The sequence below is a fragment of the Paramormyrops kingsleyae genome, chromosome 13 (assembly GCF_048594095.1).
Source record: "Paramormyrops kingsleyae isolate MSU_618 chromosome 13, PKINGS_0.4, whole genome shotgun sequence".
In the NCBI taxonomy this organism is placed as follows: domain Eukaryota; kingdom Metazoa; phylum Chordata; class Actinopteri; order Osteoglossiformes; family Mormyridae; genus Paramormyrops; species Paramormyrops kingsleyae.
Genome location: NC_132809.1, coordinates 23,199,352 through 23,224,469, shown reverse-complemented (window position 1 = coordinate 23,224,469; position 25,118 = coordinate 23,199,352). Strand labels below are relative to the sequence as shown.

General features: G+C 43.9%; 2 protein-coding genes across 4 annotated transcripts in view; both read right to left on the bottom strand.

Annotated features, from left to right (window-relative positions):
- Window positions 1–230: 230 nt before the first annotated feature.
- On the bottom strand, window positions 231–4,959 carry ctsh (cathepsin H). The gene is made up of 12 exons (XM_023811140.2): window positions 4,795–4,959; window positions 4,220–4,251; window positions 3,664–3,769; window positions 3,508–3,578; window positions 3,072–3,176; window positions 2,783–2,869; window positions 1,829–1,884; window positions 1,654–1,735; window positions 1,441–1,509; window positions 1,234–1,340; window positions 842–967; window positions 231–674 (listed from the first exon to the last, which is right to left on the bottom strand). Exons 1-12 carry the CDS (start codon window positions 4,865–4,867, stop codon window positions 599–601), a joined length of 990 nt encoding a protein of 329 aa, XP_023666908.1. The 5' UTR covers window positions 4,868–4,959; the 3' UTR covers window positions 231–598.
- Window positions 4,960–5,984: 1,025 nt separating this feature from the next.
- rasgrf1 (Ras protein specific guanine nucleotide releasing factor 1) overlaps window positions 5,985–25,118 on the bottom strand; it is a 30,416-nt gene continuing 11,282 nt past the window's right edge. Inside the window, exons 3-28 of one of the 3 annotated variants that reach the window (XR_002838195.2) lie at window positions 24,717–24,864; window positions 23,552–23,644; window positions 23,026–23,279; window positions 22,826–22,905; window positions 22,273–22,466; window positions 21,592–21,701; window positions 21,297–21,415; window positions 20,052–20,212; window positions 18,782–18,845; window positions 18,525–18,667; window positions 17,898–17,980; window positions 16,927–17,178; window positions 16,005–16,375; window positions 15,719–15,838; window positions 13,174–13,344; window positions 12,973–13,079; window positions 12,764–12,876; window positions 12,537–12,597; window positions 12,189–12,292; window positions 11,517–11,601; window positions 10,289–10,486; window positions 9,504–9,583; window positions 9,389–9,426; window positions 9,171–9,288; window positions 8,968–9,036; window positions 8,483–8,550 (exon numbers count right to left, since the gene is read on the bottom strand). Coding sequence is in view for 2 of the 3 variants with exons in the window: in XM_023811248.2 (XP_023667016.1) it covers window positions 8,458–8,550; window positions 8,968–9,036; window positions 9,171–9,288; window positions 9,504–9,583; window positions 10,289–10,486; window positions 11,517–11,601; window positions 12,189–12,292; window positions 12,537–12,597; window positions 12,764–12,876; window positions 12,973–13,079; window positions 13,174–13,344; window positions 15,719–15,838; window positions 16,005–16,375; window positions 16,927–17,178; window positions 17,898–17,980; window positions 18,525–18,667; window positions 18,782–18,845; window positions 20,052–20,212; window positions 21,297–21,415; window positions 21,592–21,701; window positions 22,273–22,466; window positions 22,826–22,905; window positions 23,026–23,279; window positions 23,552–23,644; window positions 24,717–24,864 (3,391 nt within the window). In the remaining variant the exon portion in view is untranslated. Of the gene's footprint in view, window positions 8,551–8,967; window positions 9,037–9,170; window positions 9,289–9,388; window positions 9,427–9,503; window positions 9,584–10,288; window positions 10,487–11,516; window positions 11,602–12,188; window positions 12,293–12,536; window positions 12,598–12,763; window positions 12,877–12,972; window positions 13,080–13,173; window positions 13,345–15,718; window positions 15,839–16,004; window positions 16,376–16,926; window positions 17,179–17,897; window positions 17,981–18,524; window positions 18,668–18,781; window positions 18,846–20,051; window positions 20,213–21,296; window positions 21,416–21,591; window positions 21,702–22,272; window positions 22,467–22,825; window positions 22,906–23,025; window positions 23,280–23,551; window positions 23,645–24,716; window positions 24,865–25,118 lie in introns of all 3 variants that reach the window. The other 2 variants (XM_023811248.2, XM_023811249.2) reach the window with 2 other exon arrangements.

Sequence of the window (25,118 nt, the reverse complement as noted above, 5' to 3'; positions counted from 1 at the left end):
GGTTCTTAACCCAGTCCTCGGCGAACCACAGACGGTCCACGTTTTTGTTTCCTCTCAGCTCCCAGCGCACCTGTAGCAGGCATTTGGTGATCCTGATTGGCTGGGAGCTGGGAGGGAGCAAAAACGTGGACCGTCTGGGGTTCGCCGAGGACTGGGTTAAGAACCACTGGTCTATTGAGTATGTTTTGATATTTTAGGAAGTACGGAAAAAGCACACATGCTAAATGAAATATGTAAATTATGTATTTATTAAGTAAACATCAGTTAGCAACACTGGTGCAACCTGTAATTATTTTAACAAACGGGATGTTAGAGAAAAAAACTGTATCCCAAAACTATGTCGCATACATTTTTGTATGTCTCGTGTTCCATTATTAAAGATTTAACATCAGTATTTTCTTGTATTATCAATCTCATTTTTATCATGTAATCATGTCGCGTATAAAAATAAACTGATTGGTTACTGTTCCCTTTTGTATCATAAATCTGGAAAGGCATCAACAACAACATAAAAAAATTGTTTAAACTCAACATTGTTATAACAATGATGCAGACATGATTCATCCATTCATTATCTCCTTCATAACGATTTCACATTTTACACCAGAAGAAGGGGGTAAGATGAGCAAGCTGCCAGGCCGCACATGTTTTTCCCACGTTCGATGTAAAAATATCTGTGAACAAAAGGTATTGGTCAGATCAGTATACTGTCTTTTAACGATCTCCTTTTTTGTTGCCTTTTTTATTTCTACACACACTAGGTGTGTCTGTTATTAATATAAAGTTATATCGAGGTACTACATTTTATATTTCGGAAATAAAATTATTTTATATAATGTACCCCTTTTGTCCCCAGTAAGTTCCCCATGAGTTCTTCACGATCCAGTAGGGGGTGCCATTGTCTTCACCGTAACCCACGGCGAGCACAGCATGGTTCACCATGTCGGTAGTATTATGACATTCAGTGCTACAGAGAATAAACATCGTTAGTGACTTATCCGTTTTTCAATTAATAATGAGGAAATGAGAAATAATCTCTCAGATCATGTTTATTGAAAAAGAAATTACACTATGAGCACCAGATTTATGAAATAGTTGGATGTCAATTCCTTGTTAACAGATGTTTGTCTTGTTCCCAGTCGCAACTGGCACTTGGAAATGTCAAGTAATCTGTCACAACACTGGCAGTGCGTGACCTGAACATACAGCCCCCTCCTGGTTATTGATTCTCACCTGGTGTATATACCATCCTTGTAGTGCATAAAATCAGAAGTCACCTCGTATGCAAAACTGACAGGGTTCAGTCTCGCCACGGCGTCCACCATTTCCATCTCAGCATACTGACACAAATGGAATATAAAGTGTTAACGTTTTAATCCTAGACTGATTGACTGCTCTGTCAAACATGCAGAGGCACCTAGGCAATCTCCACCCACTCACTTTGGTTATGTTCACAACTTCCTTTACAAAAACAGCCGCCTTTCCAGGATTAAACTTGCAGGTGCCATCCTTCAAAGAGCACAGAAAAAAAACACAAGGCTTTAACAATCACTGTCGTCTTAAACGGCAACTTTTTACAAGTGCTACTGAATCGTATTCTGACATCATAATCAGCTACATGGCTTATCAAACTCAGCAGTGGTACTATCTCACTCGTCCTGTGTATGGGTAGTCATCCTCCGTCATGAGTCCTTTGTTATACTTGATGTATTCAAAGGCCTGACTTGGAAGTCCACTGTTGGGAAATGCTGTGAGTTAGACACATGCAGAGCCTTGAAGATACCAAGGGGTATAAAAAACATGGCTATCTTCTCCATGCATCACTCACCCATTGCAGCCGTGGTTATTGAACGCTTGGGCACAATCCACCAGCTGCTGCTCAGACTGTAAAAAAAAGAGATGTACATGGGGTGGGGGTGGGGGAGCTGGGGGTTAAAGGCCTTGCTCAAGGGCCCACAGACATGTGAATATTCTGCCAAAGTGCCTCTCTTTAAATTTACAGAGTGTCGCTTTAATGTTTGTGTCAAAAGCTTAGAGTACCTGCCCCTTAAAATGTCTCTGCACAGTACCAGTAATAGCACAGAACAGTATTATCGTGGTATTGTTAAAATCTGCTGAAAGTGTTCAAAAAGTACTGATACACAAACTAAAATCAGTTCACCAATTTTTATATTGAGTACCACAAATAAAATTGGCAGCACTATTGACTTTTTGTTTGCATAAACATAAAAATAAAAACATAACCTATACCTACGTAAACATATGAAAACTATATCAAATGCGTATTGACATTTAAAAATCTCTGGAGCACTGTCACTGCTTTCCGCCATGTTTCCATTGACAAAAAAATGTTGAACAAACCCACACTGCAAGCTACACCTGGGCACCTGTGTGTGGGAGACTGTTGCTAACTTTAGTTAATGCTGGAAAGGATTTAACGTGAGTTTTTCAAAGCGTACGTGGTAATCAACCATGGTTTTAATGATAATTCAAACTTGAAACAGTAATACTAACCGTCAGGAATGTTACTGTGGTTTACCGTGAAATCAGTAACTGTTTCATCCCTAGTGCAGACTGAGCACACACAAGAAGGAAGCAAGATCAAGCAACTTATTTGTGTTGCAATAAGCCGAAAGAGTGCAGAGAGGAGCAAAGGCTTTCGAAGCACTCCAGCATAACTGAACTGAAAATGAAAAACTAATCATCAGATTATTTCCCAATACAAATAGAAATGTGTAAATGGTGGAAAGGATCAAAGCTGAGGTACAACTACATGTCTCACCAAAAAGGGGAGTTTTCCTGTAGATATTGCAGTGACGGATTCAAGACATCCCGTGGTAGAGAAGGTCCAGCAACTACCACAGGGACCCTATATATGAACATTTGTTATTTTTTATTCGTCAGTGTTCAGTGTTAATGTAAAAAACGCACAGCATTATTTTGCAGTTTAACTATGGAGATGCTGCCTTAAGATAATACAAACACCAGTGTGGTGAAATATACATATACTAATGCTAATATTTATTAGCATCATTAACACACGACAACCAATGTAAGAACTGTCTGCCTACCTGATTTTTTACAGGTGTCACATAGTTCCCTTTCTTTCTCCAGTCCACTGAATCTGGGTAAGGACCATCTCTGGTCATGTGACCACCCTTTGTGGCAGAGCAGTTCTGACAAAAAGAAACAGCCACCAACCAATGTGAGTGTCTGCATGTCGGTAAATGACAGCCACCGGCCAATGGAAGTATCTGCATGTCGGTAAACGACAGCCAACGACCAATGGAAGTGTCTGCATGTCGGTAAATGACAGCCAACGACCAATGGGAATGTCTGCATGTCGGCAGGCGACAGCCACCGACCAATGGGAGTGTCTACATGTTGGTAAGCGACAGCCATCAACCATAGAGAATGTCTGTGTGTCTGTAAATGACAGCCGCCAGCCATTGTGAGTGTCTGCAAGTTTGTAAACGACAGCCACCTCCAATAACAGGGGCATCATACCTGTGGCTCAGTTAGAAGGAAGGATTTCTTGAATTCAGCAAATGTCATATCAGAAAAGTGATTCAATCCCACTGTGGAGCAATACAATGCAGAAAATAAGATAAAGTAAAACCAAGTTGAATCAAACAGAATCTAACAAAGTCACACAAACTGTACTTGTGAATTTGTGGTTTTCTGCATTGTGAAAGTCAATTTTTTTCTTGTTCTCTGTGAATATCTGTAGTCGGTAGTAATATTCCTCCAGGTCATAAGCTCTGTTGTGCTGCACAAGAAAAGAAACAGGTCAATCACACTGCCTAAGATGGACACGCAATATAGTGAAGTCCACGGTTTAAAGAAAAATGTTTTATCATAGATTGTGTCACATGTTGCCTATAAAACAACTGCAGAAGTGAACAGGTGATCTAAAGGTGTTTTTTTTGCAGAAGTTTATTTTTATGTAAATCTATAGAAAGTGAAACTAACTACGAACTAATAATAGTTTTACATGGTCCCTTATACAATACGATTATTATGTTCTTTAACCTTATTCTTTGTTTGTTTATCCTACTGTATCACAAACCAGTACTGTTCGTTGGATTCTCTGTTGTTTGAGTTGATTAAAAAAATAGTTAAAAAACCCAGTGGTTCAGACGACTTTTATATTCGATTCTACTTGGTGAGAATCCGGCCGACAGCAACCTCCTAACCACATTTTGCGATTTTTTTTTACCTGTGACATCCATGACTTAAAATGATACTCATCTGAAAAAGAACAACAAAGACAAAAAAATGCTATCTTTTAGTGTTTTTGGTTGTATGTACCCAGTATGAAAAAGTATGATCTGGTGAACAAAATATCAGCCGCAGCCTTCCTGTAATACGTAGGAAAGTACCGCAAATAACAGCAGAGTAGCCGGTGGGGAAGTCACACTGGCAAGGCGACAAATCCGAATAAATTAATGTCAGTACTGAAAGATGTATATGCAAAACATTATTTAAAGAATTATTGCTATTCCTTTTATAGTTTAACAAAATCATTAGTTTCTGAGTCGTTTCCTCGAAAAGCCGTTACATTCCCTAGCAAAACTTACAAGCGAAGGCAAAACGATTCAAAGGGAACACAAACACAATTGCGAAGAACGCAAAACTGTTATGAAAGTAATATTCTCCAACCCTGTCTACTTAGGGGATCCGTAAGTGTCCATAATTGTACCACAGACTGATCATTTCTGATACGTGTATTTGTATAATAACATGAACACAGTTTTGCAAAAGGCAAAACTTCTTTAACAGTTAATAACTCACCTTTCTCCGAAAACAACGGAGAAAAATCCGCATAGTGCAGAAAAGAGAGGAGAAAAAGTACAGCAGCTTTCATCGTTGCCCTCCGCTCGAAGCACAAGGAAGTGAACCAGTCTTTTTCGTTCAGGTCACATGACCCTGTTATTTTTGGACCCTGTCACCCGCGTGTCGGTTCTCAGATCCTTTTAGGCGGGACTTTTTCAGAACCAGGGACCCCAAAAGAGTATGAACCTCCATATTACGCATGCGTGGATCGTACGCTCTTGATTAATCTTATGACAATGCGGGCATTTATACAATGTCTCTGCCCAATCCCGGCAACTACTGTACTAGACGTTAGATAGACATCTGCCATAACTATTTAATTAGGTAATGAATTATAATGTCTGTCACCGAGACATAGCGGCAGCGGTAAAATACGAGAAAACTGAAAAAAACCCACTTTTATTAAACCCACTAAACGACCAAACACAAACTTCCAACACCAACCCACTCACCACTCTGCCCACTGCATGGCATCCCGACCGCCTCAACAACACAAGGTGGGCGCACGCGAAAAATTTATACAACATAGCATTTATCACCACACCAGATATAACACAATACACGCTAATTACATACAACTATTTAGAATAACACAAAGAGGCGGTATGTACAAGGCTAGCGAGCAAGCCGGGAAATGCAAATAGGCTCCGCTATGCGGAGCCATGTCACTGGTGTTACAGGTTCAGGGGGCCGCCAACCTGCATCGGACTGGCAGGTACAAGAAACGGTTTGATGTATGGATGATAGGCCTATTAACATATGTGTCACTTAAGATTACCTCGGTAAGTCTTGTTATATATATATTTATATATATAAATGCACATAACACTCTACATAACTTCGCGGAATCTACGACAATTGAAAGAGTTAGGATTGTCAGTATCTTATTTTTATAAATCTGCAACTCATTTCCCCCTGTAGTCTGTGGTTAGCAATATGTCTGAAACTTTAAATAACTTCCACTTTTCAGAGGTAGGCTACCCGCTCTCTCGGATTCATCACAAGCAGCACTTCCCTCTAGCGGTCTGGACAAAAACGCTGGCGCTGTTTTTGGCTTTAGGTACCTGATACATTGAATATAGGCTTTTAATTGAAAGCAGTCTGCGAAAGTGAACAGATACTAATGTAAAAAATGCATAACGACAACGTTCCCCCTGAGATAGAATAGATTTATTAGCAAGAGGTAATCAGGAAACATACATTTTAATACAAAACTGAAAATATTTCTCGAGCTGTGGAAATAAACTTGAAGAATTGAAAGATAATTCTCATACCAGTGGGTATTGCTCACAGCAAAACGTTAGTTTATATGTGAATATAGAAGTAGATGTGCATGTATACGTGTGTTTAGTATGTATATCTATATATAGTTTTATTTTAAAGACTGTTACAGTAGAGCATGCCTGGCACGTGAGCGTCGAGTGTCTTCCTATACTGTACATTGTAAAAATCCTACAAATATTAACAGAAGAAGCACTACGTTACTATATTCCTGCTAAGAGAGTACTTATAGACAGGATTACAGTATATGCAAAACACTTGAAAGTCATCGTCTACTTCTAAATCATAGTTCTAAATATCACAAACTGCTCAGCATTTTGGGTTTTAAGCTTGTTAGGAGACACTACTGTAAAGAGATGTGCTTCACACTGTTACACATTAAGAAATATATAAGGCTGCATGTACAAAATATACAGCATGACATTTCTATCAGGTGGATCGCAAAGTGTGTACAAAATATTCGCCCAAAGACGTAGAATCTATTCTATTATCCAGACTTCAGCCTCGTTATAAATGACATTTCAAATGCTGCTTAAGAAGGACTCATTAATTGATCGATAGTGTTCTCTGATAACCCATTTGGCGACGTGAGTCATTATTTGTGTTATTGGAAGAACAATTACAAACAGCAGATTGTCTTTCAGATTTTGTCTTTCGTACATAGATATTTATACATACATATGTATGTATACTCGGTACTCCATAGTCATGTTATTATAAATGTGTTAATGATTTAATTTTTCTATACTTTTACATATATTTCTCCCCCCATACAAATAAGAAAATGAGTTTGGACAATGTTAGAAAAACTACAGATTAAATATATTTATGTATTCTGCTTCACAAACAAACATTTCCTGAAAATAATTATGGAAAAAACACATTATTGCCAAAAAAGAAATACTTCATCATCACTTATTTACCTATTTTTCTAAGTGGCATTTTTTAAAATGATTTTGACTTTGGCTGTTTCAATGTCCCAAATGAAGACAACATAAGGACATTGTGATGATCAACTGTGTCTTAAATAACCAAACTGTTTTACAGCTCATTAACAAATTTAACTGGGTTCATTTGGGACAAAAGAATCACTTGTCAACACATCAGACATGCAAAACCCTTGAAACACTTCGTCACAAGAAACAGGCATTTTTAGTCCAGCTAGTTACAATGTATATTAAAATTGTCAGCGTGCCCAGTGAAACCAAGGACTTTGATCTGCTGGTTAATGCAGTCCTTGTTTCGCAATACATTTACAGTTCTCATCAGTTCAATGAGATGATTTTCACATATGCATACAGCTGAATGTTTTACTGAAGCGATTCAGACTCAGGACCTTGCTTAAGGGTACTATAGCAGGGCATCTTCTGGGAAACGGCAGCCATTCATGCCCCTAACTACTGTACGACACCACCTGTTGCCCTACACCAAACTGCAAGTAGGTAAAATACCTCCATAGGAAGGTGTATTACAAGAATAAAAAAAAAAATCAAGTAAAAAAAAAAAAAACGTGAGTAGCAACAACCTATGATGTGGATCCAGAAAAAAACATAATAGGCATGTATCTGAAAATTATATGATTTAATATCCCAACCAGCTGGGACTGACAGAGAAATATAAATAGTGTGATTTTTACAGATTACATATCACAGCTGACTCAGTGATAAGCAGTAAATCACAAGAACAGCAAATTAGTTGGTGGAGATTTCACCAGCTGCTTCTGAGTGTTTATTCTGGGCATGTACATGTTTTGGTATCACTCGGTTTATTTATTTGTATAAATATATCTTCATAGTTTATCTTGGTTTTAAACTTTTTTCTTTTCTAAATTGCTACATTGGCTGCAGTAACTTGATTAAACACTTAAAATAAAAATAAGGAAACCAATTAACATGCAAGGTTGTGTCCTACATAAAAGAATGTGGTGTAAAAAATAATTTTTAAAGTGGTCGAATATTAAAATACACATTTTGCAAACTAAATTTAAAGATACACTGCTGGGACCCATTAATAACTGCCATGATTGGTAACATTTATGTTTCCCTTTGGAATTTTAACTGTGGTTAAAACAAGAAAAAGGAAAGGATACGGCAGACTATATGATAAAAAGCAGGCAAACAATATACAGGAAATAAGCTTCGAAATGATTTCCTCAGCTCCCCTGCCTCCATGTGTACAAAAGCATGTTCTTCTACACAAGTTTTATTAAGAAGGATACAGGGGTCCTTTCAGACACACAGTAAAAGGATGTCTAAGATGATCTAACACAAAGAAACAGTTTATGTACATATGATATAGTGTCTGTACAGTGAACAGGCTTCAGAGAAAGCATCACCCTTCCTAGGTTGGCATTTTGGGCTCAATCCTCAGCGATTCTTCATACAAGCTTTCTTCATCCAGCACTGAGCTCTGGTCCAGCAGATACTGAGCAGTCTGCAACGCAATATGGTTTGATCTCAGTGCCAGCATTGTCTCCGTATGCACACATGCACCCTGTCTTTCTGTACTTTGTAAACTGTATTTGGCTCGAAGTCTCTTGAACGATTAGAAAAAACATCCCGGTATCTTAACGAAATAATTCTGTGATGAGCCGTTTTTTTTGCGCATGAGCATTTCTGCAGAAAGCCCTCAAGTCATTGTTTTGTTACTGAATCCTGCCTGTTAACTGTCTGTCAGGCAGGTTTATACTAGTGGCATATTGCTCTTAACTTTAATATAATGCAATGTATTTAGGCCTAATGTCCATGACAGTGCTGCCTGACACGTCTGTGTATTCACCATTTCTCTGCACAGAACAACTGTTACAGCACAAAAGACTTTTTAATTAAATGAGAGGATAAAAGGCATTACCTTTGGCTGGTAATCAATCTTATAAGCAGTCTGCTGAAACTGTCTGATTTCTCTTATAATGTGGGAAATCTGGACAGGAGAAACCAAAAACGAGTGTTTAACAGCATGTAAAATGGCTGCTGATAATATGCCTTCATACTGCTACAGCCAATTTTGTACAGACACCATGTTTATTGGGCTCAGTAAGCTCTGGTCTGACTGACCATCCTCATCTTGGAGAAGTTGACCAGGTTGTCCTCTATGTAGTTTGGTGTCCCCTCTTCAATGAAGGCCAGATCTGTGAGGTACATCCCCAGATAGGGGACGCAGGGAGGGTCACAGCTGACAGACAGGACATACAGAGGCAGTTAGGATACACATGTGCCTTTCAAGATAACCTTAGTTAGCCCTGACATCACTGAAATCGCCCCATGAGACCTACCTTGTTTTGATACAGGAGTGTTACACTGAACCTTGCATCTAGAGTTATGAAGACAACAAAAACGACCATTGATATATTCAATACATCAAACAGATCAAGGCACCTTGACACTTACTTCTTCAAAGCCTCTCTCAGGTTCTTGAACCTTCCCTCAGACGATACCAGCCTCTGTAGCTTGTCGATCACTGTCTTTGTCTAATGGAAATAATATAAGCCTTGAGTTTCAGGCATTAAAAATCTCAGCAGCTGTAATATCTGGTAACACTTTACTGAAGGCCATGTTTTTAGTCATTTATAAACACGTTCATAATGCATTATAATGCATTCATGTATCATTATAAACATGGCTATAAATATTTATAAAAAGGCATAACACATTATACTCATGCTTATAATGCATTATGACTGCCTTATGAAGCTCTCATCTATAACGCACTATAGGTACTTTAATAATGCAGTACAAAGCATCCTTAATGTTTATACCGACCATTATCTTGCATTATAAAGGTATGTATAGTGCGTTATAGATGAGAGCCTCATAAAGCTTTCATAATGCATAATACACGTTTGTAATGTATTATGCATTTTGATACATATTTATAGCCATGTTTATAATGCTTTATGAATGCATTATTATTTGTTATGAATGTGTTTGTAAATTACTAAAAACATGGCCTTAAGTAAAGTATTACCCAATATCCATTAACAATTCACCTTCATTAAATGAAGTAAAGGCCTGCTGTCTGCACCTTCTAGCCATTAGCTAGAATAGTCTAATGTATGCAGTGAGGAACAGTCTGTCATTGTCATTACGCCGAGAAGTACACAGGCATTGACAGGAACAGTTCTGTAGGGAGGAACTTCATATTTTTGGTCTTCAGCCAAAGTATGGTGACCCACCTGCTTGGACACCTTCAGCCAGGTCTTCTTCAAGCGGAAGATGGGGCTGCGGTTGAGGGACGAGGTGATCTCCAGCACGGCGTTGTAGTTGTGCAGGCAGCGGCAGATGTCGGCCACCGCCACCCACTTCTCCATCACCGCCACCCGCGTGTTCACCTCGTCACAGCGCAGGATCTCCGTGGCGATCAGATTGCTTATCTTCCAGGACAGCGGCACAGAGAGAGGAACATGAGCGATGCCTCACATGGGATGACAGACGCACTTCACTCAGTGCGCAGTGGGCAGAATAACTGCAGCTCCTGCTGAACTACTGAAAAATATTGTTTACTGTATATCTGCTGCACTGCAGACTTTAAGCATGGACAGCTCTTCCATGCACTAATCTCCCAGAATAATGTAGTATGCCTGTTTGTTGCTTCTTTAATGTGAAATGTATGTTGTGTGCCCTGGCTTTTATCACTGCAATGTCTGTCCCGTCATAAATGTTGTTTCATTATTTCGTTTCACTGTGTACTGTACATGGCTGAGATGACAATTAAGCTTTATCTGACTATGTAACTCCTGCTGTCACATTAATGCTTTTCACGGGCTCATGCCTGTCATGTGTGCCATTTATTAATAATAGACTGGCTTATTTCACAGGTCTCACGTTTCCTATTTCCTTTGAAAATCTAAGATGAAGATCATCTTAATAAATACATGAAATCGATGGTTCCTCAGCGTCGATGCACCCAAGGCCACACAGATGGAAAAACCATGGCCTTGAGAAAGAACCTCTACTTCTACACAATTTCCATGGACATGATACCATCCATAACTGCTTATTCGGTACAGAGGTGTGGTGCTATTGAGTGTCAGTTTTAATAATGAATTGCCCAAGCAAAGTGCACTGGGGAGGTGCTGAATTTGAATGACCAAAATAAAGAACTAAAACAGGAAACACTAAGCTTTTGTTACACTTAAGCAGTTGATGGGTGCTGGAGTAACGATTTAGCGGCATGTAGGTAGAATCTTTGTACTTACCAGCATCACTTAAAAATTAGTACCGTAATTTAAATAACCATTAAAATGGATGTCATTAAAATGGAATATTAAATTGCAAATACGAATCTAAAACATCACATCTCCCGGAAAGTATTCAGAAGGTCCAAAAAATAGCACGGCAATTATTATGATAATTATTTTGCAGGTTGCTTTTTGATGTGTTAATAGGGCAGGCCGTACGTACATCATTGAAATGTTTCGTGGTCTTCATGATGAAGGGGGTTCGCTCACTTTTGTCATTCTTCATCCAGCCTTGTCCAAAGAACTCCCTGTGAAAGGGCACAATGATGAAATCACACGCAAACACCAAGTGCAGTAAATCCAAACACATTTCAGTGGTATGAATTTGATATGACCGTGACTGAAACTATACTAACCAAATTCTACTCGGAATGTCCCAGAAGAGCCCCCTATGGCCGCGAGGTGGGGGTGGTTACCTGATTTTGAAAATATTTTTATTGTTCTGCTGCCTTATAACCTGTGGAGCTGGCATGTTTCTTGATGGATGGAGCAAGATATCGTCCTAAGAACTGTGTTGATCAAGTTTGAATGGCTGAAGAATCTGCAAATCATTTCCATGTGCAGTATTAGAACTAAAAAATGTGCCGTGGACATGTCTGAGCCATACGTATAAAAACACTCAGCTTGGGAGCTCTGATCCACTGAGGAGATGTATGTAGCTAATAGTATGGAGCAATATGGATTCATGCTGGGGCCACTGTGATGTCCTGGCATCTTCCCTCTTGAATTCTCCTGCATAGCCCCCCCCCCATGTGACTTTATCTCCTTCCTCATTCCCTATCCCGATGAGCATGTTGTTCCATTTCTCCTAGTGACAGCCCTCCAGTCCACTTACTCATAAGGGATGACCTTGAAGACCAGGTGATCGAGCAGGGTGAGCTGCTCGGCGATCTCCAGGGCGGAGTGGTTCTCAAAGGGCTCCGCCTTCCCAGCCTCCGCCTGTCAGATGCGCGACAGACATGCATGGTTACCGGTTGTCATACGTGCCGCCCATGGCTCAGCCCCATAAATAGTGTCTGTAGATCCCCGCTAACAGCGTGAAGAGGAAGCAGACCACCAGCAGAACCGAGTCGAGGAGAGGAGAAATGTACTGTCCTTCTATTAATACGATCTGGGTTCCAAACACGACAGAAATGTGTCAGAATTTCGGTGCCTGACTCTAGTGTGCTGGAGTCACACTCACCAGCTGTGTCACCTCCTCCAGACTAATCTGGCTGTCCCCCGGGTCCTCTTGGGTCAGTGTTCTGCAAGGACAACACAGGCGTAAATCACTCAAAGACTGTCCTGTGTGGTTTTAAATCCCTGATCCCCTGTAGGCTTAACACAGAACTGCCACTGACAAGTGTTTGGAAACAATCTCTTAGTCATCTCTGGAGTGGAGGCTGTGGTGAATTTTGGAAAGGGTGTGACCTGATGATGTTGGCCGCCGCTTTCCTCTCCTGGGTCAGGAGCTCAGGGTCGTGGATGACCTCCTCCAGGAAGCTGATCACCTTCTGTTTCAGCTCTGTGTTGCTGTCAAAGTCCTAGGTGCAGCACAGAACCCCGGAAGGTGCCCTCAGCTGCATGTCAACACCAGAAACAGGCACCACCGTGCCAGTGGCTCAGCATAAGTGCTCTACCTGCGAGTGCTTGGACACCCAGTGCCGGAGAACGTTGAGGACCCGGTTGGTGGCGGCCCGTCGGATCACGAATTCCTTGTCGCCGTTTCTCTGGTCGGTGGGAAAACCTGATGGTGAGGGATAGATGATGAGCAGGTGAGCTGGGGAGTCTGGGATGACACCCTGCCGTCTCCTAAGGCTGGCGTGTCCGTGCCGGCTTACCCGTGCTGGCCAGCGACATGCGGCGGTACTTCTCCTTGGTGGGCGTGCCCTCGTTGGCTCCCGCGGTGGCAATGGCGAAGGCCGAGGCAGCGGACAGGGCGCTGCGCGTGTTGTCCAGCTCGCGGCAGGATGACACCACCATGCCATTGTTGTAGGAGAACAGAGAGAATTCTGGGAGAAAAACAGCAGGCTTACAAACAGGCAGGATAACGTAAGCAGAACATGCTTACAAACAGGCGTGTGATGAAAAACAGCAATGTTAAAGCATGCCAGAAATGACTTCACTTACTAACTAGTTGTCAAAAAAGAATATTTGACTAAGATGTTTTATAAATTAAGGTAAAATATATTTAATAATAATTCAATCTATTCATGTATTGTTGAGAGCTGCTTGTCTAGTGCAGAGTCACAGTAAATCTGGAGCCTATCCCACAATGCACAAAGTTAGGGAACAGAGAGGGGACAGGGGACACCCATCTGAAGGGCAGCACCTGCAAAATCAGCATGAGCAACTGTGAGACAGCAGTCCACCCAAATGGAGAACTCCACACACAGGGGTGGGCTGCTACTGTACTTAAAATATATTAACGTAAAGTCTGTTATATAAAACATGCCCTAGAATAAATGCTACTTCCCCTCCCCTTACTGTTTAGAAAAAAAATGGTTTTAGTTCTGAACTCACATTTGCATATACACCAGCATTTATGGCGATATGATTTGCATGGATAATGGTAGTAATTAAAGCCACATCTTTGTGGTGAGTTGACCGGTAGTTAATCTAAAAGGAATGTTAATAATGTTCAGGTGTTCTGTCAACAGCAGGCAAGTGCTAATCATATTTTAAATCACGTATGAAATAAATTAATAAACAATAGGACCACATGCTGAACATTGTGCGTGCGTGTGATTGCGTGTTCTATGCATCACCAGCAGGGGTCGCCAAAAGAACACAGATTATTAACTGTAGCACACTGCCTCTGCATTTGTCTAAATAAAACTCGTAATTCTGCCAGGATGGGGGGACTCTGCTTAACGCAGCGCTAAAGGTGAAAAGGGAGTATCGGCCCAGTGAATGATTTACAGCAGTGGAGGGAGGTGAAGATCTCTGTGTTCAATTCATCTTCAGCTATTGACAGACTCTTATATGTTGATCATGGTGCCCCAGCTCCTAGTCTCCCATATTACCAAAAGTGTGTTATTGGAGATCTATGGAGATCATAAACATAGTCACAGTCATCCAAAGCAGTACCTTTATCCTACGACGTACTGCGCTTAAAAAAGCAGTGGACTGAACTGTTGCCCCTTTTTGACAATGCAGAAGCAAACTGCTTACAGTTTACCAGGAGCATAGTGCCAATTATCAGACAGCCATTCAGGAGCAGCTAACAAATACAGAGACCATGTATTAACCATCAAGGACAGTGTCCCAGCTAACAGAACACCACCCATCTGAGATAGTGTATAGACCACCAGGGACAGTGTCCAAGCTAACAGAACACCACCCATCAGAGACAGTGTATAGACCACCATGGACAGTGTCCAAGCTAACAGAACACCTCCCATCAGAGACAGTGTATAGACCACCAGGGACAGTGTCCAAGTTAACAGAACACCTCCCATCAGAGACAGTGTATAGACCACCAGGGACAGTGTCCAAGTTAACAGAACACCTCCCATCAGAGACAGTGCATAGATCATCAGGGACAGTGTCCCAGCTAACAGAACACCACCCATCAGAGACAGTGTATAGACCACCAGGGACAGTGTCCAAGTTAACAGAACACCTCCCATCAGAGACAGTGTATAGATCATCAGGGACAGTGTCCCAGCTAACAGAACACCTCCCATCAGAGACAGTGTATAGACCACCAGGGACAGTGTCCAAGTTAACAGAACACCTCCCATCAGAGACAGTGTATAGACCACCAGGGACAGTGTCCAAGTTAACAGAACACCTCCCATCAGAGACAGTGTATAGATCATCAGGGACAGTATCCCAGCTAACAGAACACCACCCATCAGAGACAGTGTATTACCGAGATAGTGATATCAGTACATCAGCTAACGGAACACCACCCTTTGGGAACAGTGTACCGCCCACGGCCGACAGTGTTCCACGCTCTAATACGTCTACCTTTGGGGGTGGCAGAGAAGCACACAGATGGTTGCTAAGGTACAAGCCTTCCTGCCACCTACTCACAGATGGCTCTGGAGTTCCCTGCGCTGAGTGGGCTCTTGACGCAGGGCAAAGGGAATCTGCATAAATCGTGCTTTACCGAGGTCTGTTCCCACAGCACACCAGTGCATCTTCCTTCGTGTTTCTGCAAGCTGCGAGGCCGTGGAGACACCACCGACACAGCTACGAGATCCCTTATCGACAGGGATCGCAGATTCGACGCTAGACGTCAGCAACTCAGCTTACCCTGAGTGCAATGAGGAGATCTGAATTATGCAAATTCATAAGTGCAGGAAAAGATATTGGGGTTCTGTTGTGTTCTGCTTAGGGGTCAGAGGCAGATTTTCTGGCTTCTTTATGAACTCCTACCTGAGGAACTTTTGCTTTTGACGTTTTTGGGAGTAGTGGGCGACTTGGTGGGCGACGTGTCCGTCTCCGCATCATCGCTCTGGTTTTGGTCGATGTCGCACTCCTCTCTAACTGAGTTATCTGCGTTAGGTTCAAAACACACTTCTCACTCATTGGAAGTAGGAAGCTGCATCTGAAGTACATTTTGTATCACTGACTTCAAACGTGTTTACAGCTTTTACTGAGTAGCATCCTACAGATTTGTAATAAAACTCATTTGTTTTCTTAACTCCCTCTTGGCACCAACCCTGTTTGCAGCGGGACGAGTCTTCGGTCCTGTCAGCTTTGGCCTCGCCCTCATCAGGGATCTTGCTGGACGCGCTGCTGGAGATGTAGAGCTTGCTGATATCCAGCGTGGTCTTGCTGAAGGGCGACACGGAGGAGTACATGCTGGTGTAGCCGTTGGGAGAGCAGCTGAGAGCGGCCAGGTCCAGGGCCTTCCCTCCCGTGATGATGGGGATGTTGAGCGAGAGCTTGCGCCGGCGATTCGGTGACGAGGACTTGCCGATGGACAGCGGAGGAGGGGAGGAGAACTTGCGGCTAGCCCGTGGAGATTTTGGAGGCTCTCCGTAGAGGAGTTTGTTGTTCTGGCTGCTGGCAAAGAACAGTTCTAGGGATCTGGGTAGAGGGGAGACAGCACAGTTTTCAGCGCAGCTAATGGGAATGATTAGACATAGATAGGCTGCCAGTGAGGGATGAAGGAGTGAATACGAGAAGGGAGCCGGCTTGCGAGGGCGAGCCCTCAAAAGCAGCACGCTAATTTCAGTGGCGAAACACAATGCGGAGAGGGAGGATTGGAGGGCTGCTCAAGTCTCGAGGCGTTTGTTTGAGACGCGCTGTTGCAGAAAAGCGCTCCCACACAGAGAGAGTCCCCGCTCATGAGCGGCTATAAATAGCCCGACGAGTGACAGTGCCGGAGGCTCGGGCCACTAGCAGCGGCAGCCAAACGGGGGCGGGCTGTGCTGTTCGAGGGCAGTTGCACGGAACGGGAAGGCGCTGAGTCGGAGCTGGGGGCTGGGCGCTAAGAGCTGAGATCAATAATTTAACACTTTAGGTCCTCTGTGGAAAGCGGACCGGTTTGGGCAGGGCTCTGCCGCATAGAGTGGCCCGTTGCTATGGTAACAGAACCAGGAGAGAGATGGGGGGGGGAGGGCTACTATGGCACGCACCTGGCTGGGATGGCGCTGATGGGCTTCTTGTAGATGGCGATGAGCTTGTCCAGCACCACGTCTGCGGTGGTGAAGACGCGGTAGGAATGCAGGAAGGTGTTGAGGAAGTCGATGGAGAGGAAGCGCAGGTCCGTCAGCCGCTCGAGCAGCCGCTCCACACTGGCGTAGCGGATCTGCAGCACCTTGCAGGAGTTCATCATCTTGCTGAAGCGGATGTCCACGTCGTCACAGTACAGGCTAGCATCAGACCTGCTTGTTAGACAGCAGAGGGTGTCACGAATGCACATGCACACGGTTCTAGGCAAATGCGCAAAAATGCGCAGTGAAGGACTGTAACCTAAACACACAAAAGAACGCACATATAGAGACAGATGTCCAGAGTCCTTGTGGGAACCAGATATACACACACACACAGGTTTGCTATAATGAGTGACTGAAAAGGCCAAAAGTCTTGTTTTTTTTTTGGGTTACTTATGGTTAAGTACTTATGGGCTTAAGGTTCGGGCTGGGTAGGGGTTAGGGTTGACATCCATCCATCCATCCATTTCTATGGGCATAACCCTCATCCCAATGGCAACCTTAACCCAACCTGAACCTTATCCATAAGTAACCAAAAAAAAAAAAAGACTTTTGGCATTTTTAGTTTCTGGACTGTAGTTACAGATGTTTTATAAAATTGAGGTTAACCTTGTGGGGACCAAAAAAGTCTCACAAGGTAAAAAGTTTGGATCCCCACGATGTAATAATTTTATAATTACACACACACAATTATTCTCCTCCACCACACACACCCTCACACAAACAAGCACCTGTGAGCTATACTCGCATTTGAAAACACAGAAAAATAAAAATAGATAAAGATTTAGGCCCACACACACACACACACACACAGACACACGAGGTCTCTCTCTCTCTCTCAGTCACACACACACCACAGAACAGCCACTGGCACAATCGCAACAAGGACTCACTTGATCATCTGTGGAACGGTGACTTTAGAGTTTTCCTCAAAGGCGTTCATCATGAGCCCATTGCAGCGGATGTTGTCGATGCACTGCGTTTGGGACAGAGTGGCAAGACATCAGCAAAAGACAGGAAGTGCCGCGACATTATGGGCCGAACTGGGCCCAGCCAGTAGGCATGAATAAAGCTAAAATTATAATATTCCAGAGCCCTACATATGAAGCAAGTGGATGGAAGGTTATTCTGGGAAACTGAAGACAACCATACATATCTCTCTGAATAAAATTTTGGTCAGCAGGGAAATGGCATTAGATTAAATGAAATGAGAACAGAAATCACAAACTCAATAAAAAGCTAAATTGAACTACCCATAATGCAAAGGTATGAAAATCTTTGAATCCATTAAACATCCCCTTTGCCCTATACGACAGTGTGGGGGCCAGTTGTTACACAGAGACTTTATAAAACTGGAGAAGTACAATAGAAACCATGCATTAGGAAATGTTTCTGGAGTTTACGAAGGACTGGCTGATAAGCTAATCTAGGGCACCCAGGATGTAACGGCAGTCCCTGAAGCCATGCAGTGACAGAGAGGTGACCCTGTGACAGTGGGTTACTGGGCTGCGCACACATGCCTGGCTAATGTCACTAGTCCAGGCTGACTTCTCCTGACGCGAGGAAGCCACCAGGATGACCGTGAACGACTGGCCGTCTTTGGGCTCCACGATGACCTTGAAGTCGAGGTGCTCCATGTCCTGCCCGCTCTTGTCCGGTTTTGCTAAAGGGGCGGAGCCACGAGACAATCACGTCACACTCCCCTGCCGTGCCAATGCCAGCTTCCGTGGCACTAGGCGGAGCTTTGACCGCCAGGACGGTATCAGACAGGGCTTACACTCATCGTCGGTGCCCTCTGGCTCCTCCATCAGGGTGCAGTCGATGAGAGACACCACGCCATTCTAGGACAGACAAGTGTGGGGAAAGTGATTGCTGGTATTCAGGGCATGTTAGCGGTAACAAGAGCATCACACTGCTGCTACCTGCATCCCTCTTCAGGCATCTGCTGGTGCCTCAACACTGGACTACCCACATCTACAGCATCCTACCCACATCTACAGCATCCTACCCACATCTACAGCATCCTCCATGAAGACGCTGCTCGTTTACAGAATGTGGGGCTGGATCCCAAATAGAACACAAGAGTGATACTTCCAAGAGTGATCCTCTTTATCACTTTTCCCGCCATTTTACACTCCATGAAGCTTGGGTGGGGTGGGGGGAGGTCACAGCAAAGGGGCAACATCCAAGGAGCTGGGGGTTAAGGGCCTTGCTGAAGGAGCTCATGGATGTGTGACTACTCTGCTGAGGTGGGACTCAAACCAGCGACCTGCCGATCATGGCCACAAAGGCTCACTGACCCACACAACAATCCTCAATGATGTGCTATTCCCATGCCTGACTCTTACTATAAAATACAGCAGCTGGAACATTTTTTATGAATATCAAACAGAATATAAAGAGTAACTATGTCTGTCTACCCCAAACTCCACACACCAATCGTATCACTCCACAGAAGATACGACCACGAGCACCACAGTGCCCGATTGGTGTGTGGAGTTTGGTAGAGCGGAATATTAAACTGCTCACTACAAAGTCAAAGTAACCGGATCATGATTTCTGGTAAGAGACATTGCTGTTGAATTTTTCAAATGTATTTTTCTGGCGCTTTAATCACCACAGAAAGAATGTCATTCACACCCATTTATATTCCAGAGAAGCCCGACATTTTTATGGGCAATATCTCCAGAACTAGGCAACTCCCAGCAGAAGCCAGATGGATAGATACACTAACCCCCCCTATCGTCTAAAACATATCTTTTTCAATTTTGGAATGAAATGCCCCTTAGCACTGACATTTGAAAAGAAGGCCTGCTCCGATGCTTACACACACAAACACACACACACGCACTCGCGCGCACATCTCGGGTAAACATATCTTTACGGGGACTGCTCATTCATTTCTATGGGAATAATACTAATGGTAACTATGACAACCTTAACCCCTACCCAGCCCTAACCATAACCATAAGTTAACCAAGCAAAATATAAGAGTTTTTGCACACACACACACACACACACACACGCGCACACACAGGTTTCTCCACCTTGGTGAGGTGTAGCTTGCCCCCAGAGCCTCTGGTGCAGATGATCAGGTGTTTGGAGAAGAGGAAGCACTGCCTTTCGCCCTCCTTCCTCAGCGACAGCGAGCCCAGACGCCCCCGAGGAATCTTGCCTTTCTCAGTCATAGGCACCTGGATCAGCGAGCCTGTCGCGCGACGGGGAAAGAAACTTCATAGAGACAGACAGTCGCAAGTAGCAGGCAGGTGTGTGTGTGTGTGTGTGTGTGTGTGTGTGTGTGTGTATCTGGTTCCCACAAGGGGAAATTCAGTTCTATAAAGATCTGTGACTGCAGTAAATAATCTACAAATGAAAAATGTCTTGTGTTTTGTTTGGTTACTTTGGTTAAGGTTAGGGCTCGGTAGGGGTTAAGGTTGTCATTGTTAGGATTAGGGTGATGCCCATAGAAATCAATGGAGAGTCCTCACTAAGATATAGATGCCTAAACTCTCTCTCTCTCTCTCTCTCTCTCTTTCTCTCTGTATGTGTGTGTGTGTGTGGATTAGGTTTATATTACATTATGGGGGACCAAATGTCCCATTTTTCAGGTCCCCACAAAGATCTGAGAATGTAATCAAAAAACTAAAAATGCCAAAGCCCTCATATTTTGTTTGGTTACTTGTGGTTAAGGTTGGAGCTGGGTTGGGGTTAGAGTTGGAGCTGGGTTGGGGTTAGGGTTGGAGCTGGGTTGGGGTTAGGGTTGGAGCTGGGTTGGGGTTAAGGTTGTCATGTTCGGATTAGAGTTTTCCCCATAGAAATGAATGATTCCCCCGAAAGATAAAATTACAATCCTGTGTATGTGCGTGTGTGTGTGTGTGTATGTGTGTGTGTGCGTGTGTTTGTGTGTGTGTGTGTATGGGACATATACAAATTCCTGGCAGGGTGTCTATGGAGTTAAATGACTCCTGTATTTTTTTGCCTCTCTCATTAGACGTCTCCAGAAGCCTATTGAAGAGCTATGACATTAGCTGTCCTTGACTCACAACTGATTTGACTTGCAACTGTCTAATTATGTTTGGAGATGAGACAATCAGTCCACCAATACACTTTCGGAACGCACTGTTCCACGGACCCATACAAGACTGTTTAGTATGACCTTAAGTGTTGTGGCTCTCCAGGTAACAGCTCAGGAGTATGGATGGAGTATGGATTGCTACAGGTCGGTGTACCTTCCATATTACTACTGGGTCTTTGCAAGGAGGAGTATAAAAGCAGCACTGGGAAGCTTTTACCTTGTCTGACAAACGTCTGGCTGGTGTCCAGGAGGACCTCGCAGCCTTCAATGATCATGCGCTCGATGGCCAGGTTCTTCCTGATATTCTCTGTCTCGCTGACCTCGTCATGCATAATCCTGTGGTGAAACATTTCACATTGAGACCATTCTCTGACCCTATGAGTCCTAAGCACAAACACCGATGGAAACTGTAAGGGAACGAGCCCTTGGTTTGATACAATGAAACATTAAGGGTCATGTGACCGATGGCCTGTTTGTGAGGTGAGGAGGATGAGCGTGTATGGGCCGCCTACCTGGATAGCTCTTCCAGTTTGGATTTGGCATATTCCAGGCTGTTCCTCTCCACGTGCTCATGTGGGGTGTGCGCCAGCAGCTCGTGGAGAGTTAGGATGTAGCGAGGGATCTGCAGAGTGTGGGGGACGTGAGTGGTGGATGAAGGAAGATGCTAAGATAGAGAGCTCATCTCTATGACTGTATCTGTGGGAATGTGTAAAATGACATGTGAAGCATCTAAATCGTGACACCAAGTGCATCTCAGACTGGAGAAACAGTTTATCACTACAGCAAACAAGTTCAGAACATGGCCCAGAAACACCCTGATTAGGACCCAGAAATGCCCGGATTAGACCCCAGAAATGCTCAGAGCCCCATAGGAATGCAAAGCAAATGAGGGCCTTGGCAGGAAAAACAGATCATTATACAACAGCGGGCCCCTGAACAGCTGCTAGACAGCTTATGAAAGAGACAGCTGGGTAGATGCAACTGGCCAGTTACATGCACCGGTCCTAGAAGAGAAGCAAGTGAGAAATGTGCTGGGCAGTGGGTGGCTTCATCTGGGATGACGTGCTGAATGCACATGGCCACAAAAGCGATGGGGTATTTAGGAACAGGGAAGTTCACTGATTGCATTGAGGTATGGAACTGATTTACAAGCCTTAACTGAAGCATGGGATGGATAAGGAGGAGGTGCTCACCTGGAACATAGGGTAGGTGAGGAAGGTCTCCAGCGTGCGCTCCTCGCAGTCCGGCTTGGCCTCGTACTGCTTCAGAAGCTTGTCGAAGTCCCGGTTCTGCTTGCAGTGGGCCAGGATCTGCAGGCTGTACTGGTGGTTCCTCACAAACTCCTGGTAGATGTTCAGCATGGGCAGCAGGATGTCAAAGAGGTCAGCTGGACGGAGAGACACGACGATCCAAAACATTACATGGTATCTTGCGATCCTTTAGTGTAGATTTATTCACATACATTCATCCAATCATCTACTGGAGAAATACATCATGTTCTTCTATTTGGTAAAGAAAGAGTAAATAAAAAGCTCAGAAACTGGGGTATTATTCTTGTTTCATAGGTTCATAGAAATTCCAGAATTTCCACCTGGGATCAATAAAGTCAATGTTAGATTTGAAAATTCAACGTTTACAAGCAAGTGGTCAGTCCCCCTCAGTGACTCCTGACAGATGTGTCCCCAGCTGGAGCAGGAGAAGGCCAGGCAGATATGGTGGCACAGAAGAAGAACAGGTTCCTCTCACCCAGCACAAGGGTAGGCCAGCTGGCAATCCTTGCTTTCAGACCCTGGTAGAAGATCTGGTGCAGGAACATGATGGTTTCACTGAAATAAACAAAGAAAACGAGCACTGGCTTCAAGTCCATCTCCAAGAATGAATGACGGCCATCAAAAACAGAAACTCAGCATCTGAGATGAATGTGAAGATGACTGTGCAACCTGTACCTGTTGAGGAAGATGCTGCTGACGTCGTCGTGGGTGATGGGCGGCTTCTTGGAGCTGGCGGCCATGCGCAGAGGCCTCAGGAAGTTGTTGACGAGGATGTGCAGCTGCTGCACATACTCAGCCTCGGCCTCCAGCATGCTGAACACGACTTGGTTGCGCTTGCGCATGCTCTCCGCATGCGGCGAGCGGATGTAGTCCTGGATGATGGTCTTCCACTTCCTCCTGCACATCCAACCGCGCAGGAAGCTCTGCACCTGGGGGCAGGAAAAGGACTGTGTCACGCATCCACCTGCACCAATTCCTGGTACTTTTCGTTCTTGGCAAATAAAAGGATTCTGATTCTTGATCAAATAAAGTTTGATGTTGTGTGGATGTGTGTGAGTGTGCGTGTGCGTGTGCGTGTGCGTGTTCACAGCTATGTAGTGAGCGTGCCAGACCAGATCCAGCTCAGCGAGGTTCCCAAGCCAGGCTGTGCAACTCAACCACAAGACCATCTGTGGCCTGGTTAACAGCCGCCATAACGCACTTTTTTGATTTTCTTGATTTCTGAGTCGTCTTCGCTGGGAGCCGTCGCTGGGTTGGCCTGGATCTTCTCATTGTCTTTCAGCAGCCCAGCAATCTGTCGAGAGACAAGCAGAACATTGGCAAAGTTAACATTTTGCAAGTTCTCCCTCCCCTCCATCACCCCCCCCCCCCATGGTTTCACTGCGATTTAGTCCTTTTCAGCTGCATCAGCACCCCCTTACATCAGCACAGCTACCCAGAAAGCACTATGCCATCGATACATTCCTGCAAGCTACTTGATCATTATACACCCAAGATGCCATGCAGAGAACTACACTACCCACTAGTACTGGCAACCCAGAAACCTGCAACTAACTGGCTAACCAGTAGAGGTGCCCAGAAACCTACCCACCCGTCCCGACCCGCCCCACCCCATGCACACACACCAAGGCTTCATATTTAGCTTCCATTACCCCAAGCTAAGCGACCACGGGCCTGGTCATATTAGCAGGGTGCTGTAGCATTAGCACAAATATATATGCATTTCCTCCATATTTACCACAGATCTGCTTTGAAAGAGAAACAAATGCAGCGCCTCATTGGATTTACATAGTACACGGTGCAGTGTGTGCAGGCTACACTCATCTCCATTGAGAAGGTGCATCGCTAATGCTATAAAGGAGGCGAGAGCGGCCGAGTGCCCCATTTATTTTGTATTGGCTGAGAGAGTTTATTATGTTTCACAGAGGGCTGAGACAGGTACAATGGGGCCGGCCTCATGCATATTCAGCCTAGGGTTGTACTGGCCGCTACACATTTGCACATTAAAGCAGAATCACTATTTGATCTGCCCAGTAAAGGACACAGCCAGGAAAATAAAATGACTGGAGTGATTTTATATTAGCGGAGATATAAAGTTGGGTCTATCTATTCCCTGTCCAGCAAAACAGAACTCTGTGGAACCAAACCAGAACTGAAGTCCCGCTTCCTGGTCCTGCTGATCCATGAACTTCATTTCCACTTAAATGGTTGTTCTGGTACAAATTCACTTTTATCTAATTAATGGATGGTGACACTCTGAGATCAGCTTTATCTATATTCTCTTTCTGCCTGGTTGGCTAATGTAGCTTTTAGCATCTGACCAACCTGGAGTTTACTGGGCTAAGCAAACATGACGAGTGAGTTACCTCCGATTTTAGGCGCTCGATTTCGATTTCCCCGTCCTCTATTTGTTGTCGAAGTTGCTTGGCAACTGTTTTCTCCGTGTCCACAATCTGGAGTAGATGGAGGTATTTCTGCATGAGAGCCTCATGTTCCGTGGCCAGGTTCCTGTAGCTGAAAACACACATCCGTCCAATGCATCATGGGCAAGCAACTCCAAATGTGGATGTGACCAGAACTGACAAGACAGACCCTGAATGTACAAATATAAGGATTCTGGCTAAATTTAGTTTACAATAAGGAGATGACATTAAATGTTATGAAACTCTGTGTATCTTGAATCCATTGGTTGTATCAGACCTTAAAACTTGACAAACCGCAACACAGTAACATCGAAAGGTACCTCTCAGTGCTTGAATGCAGCAGAT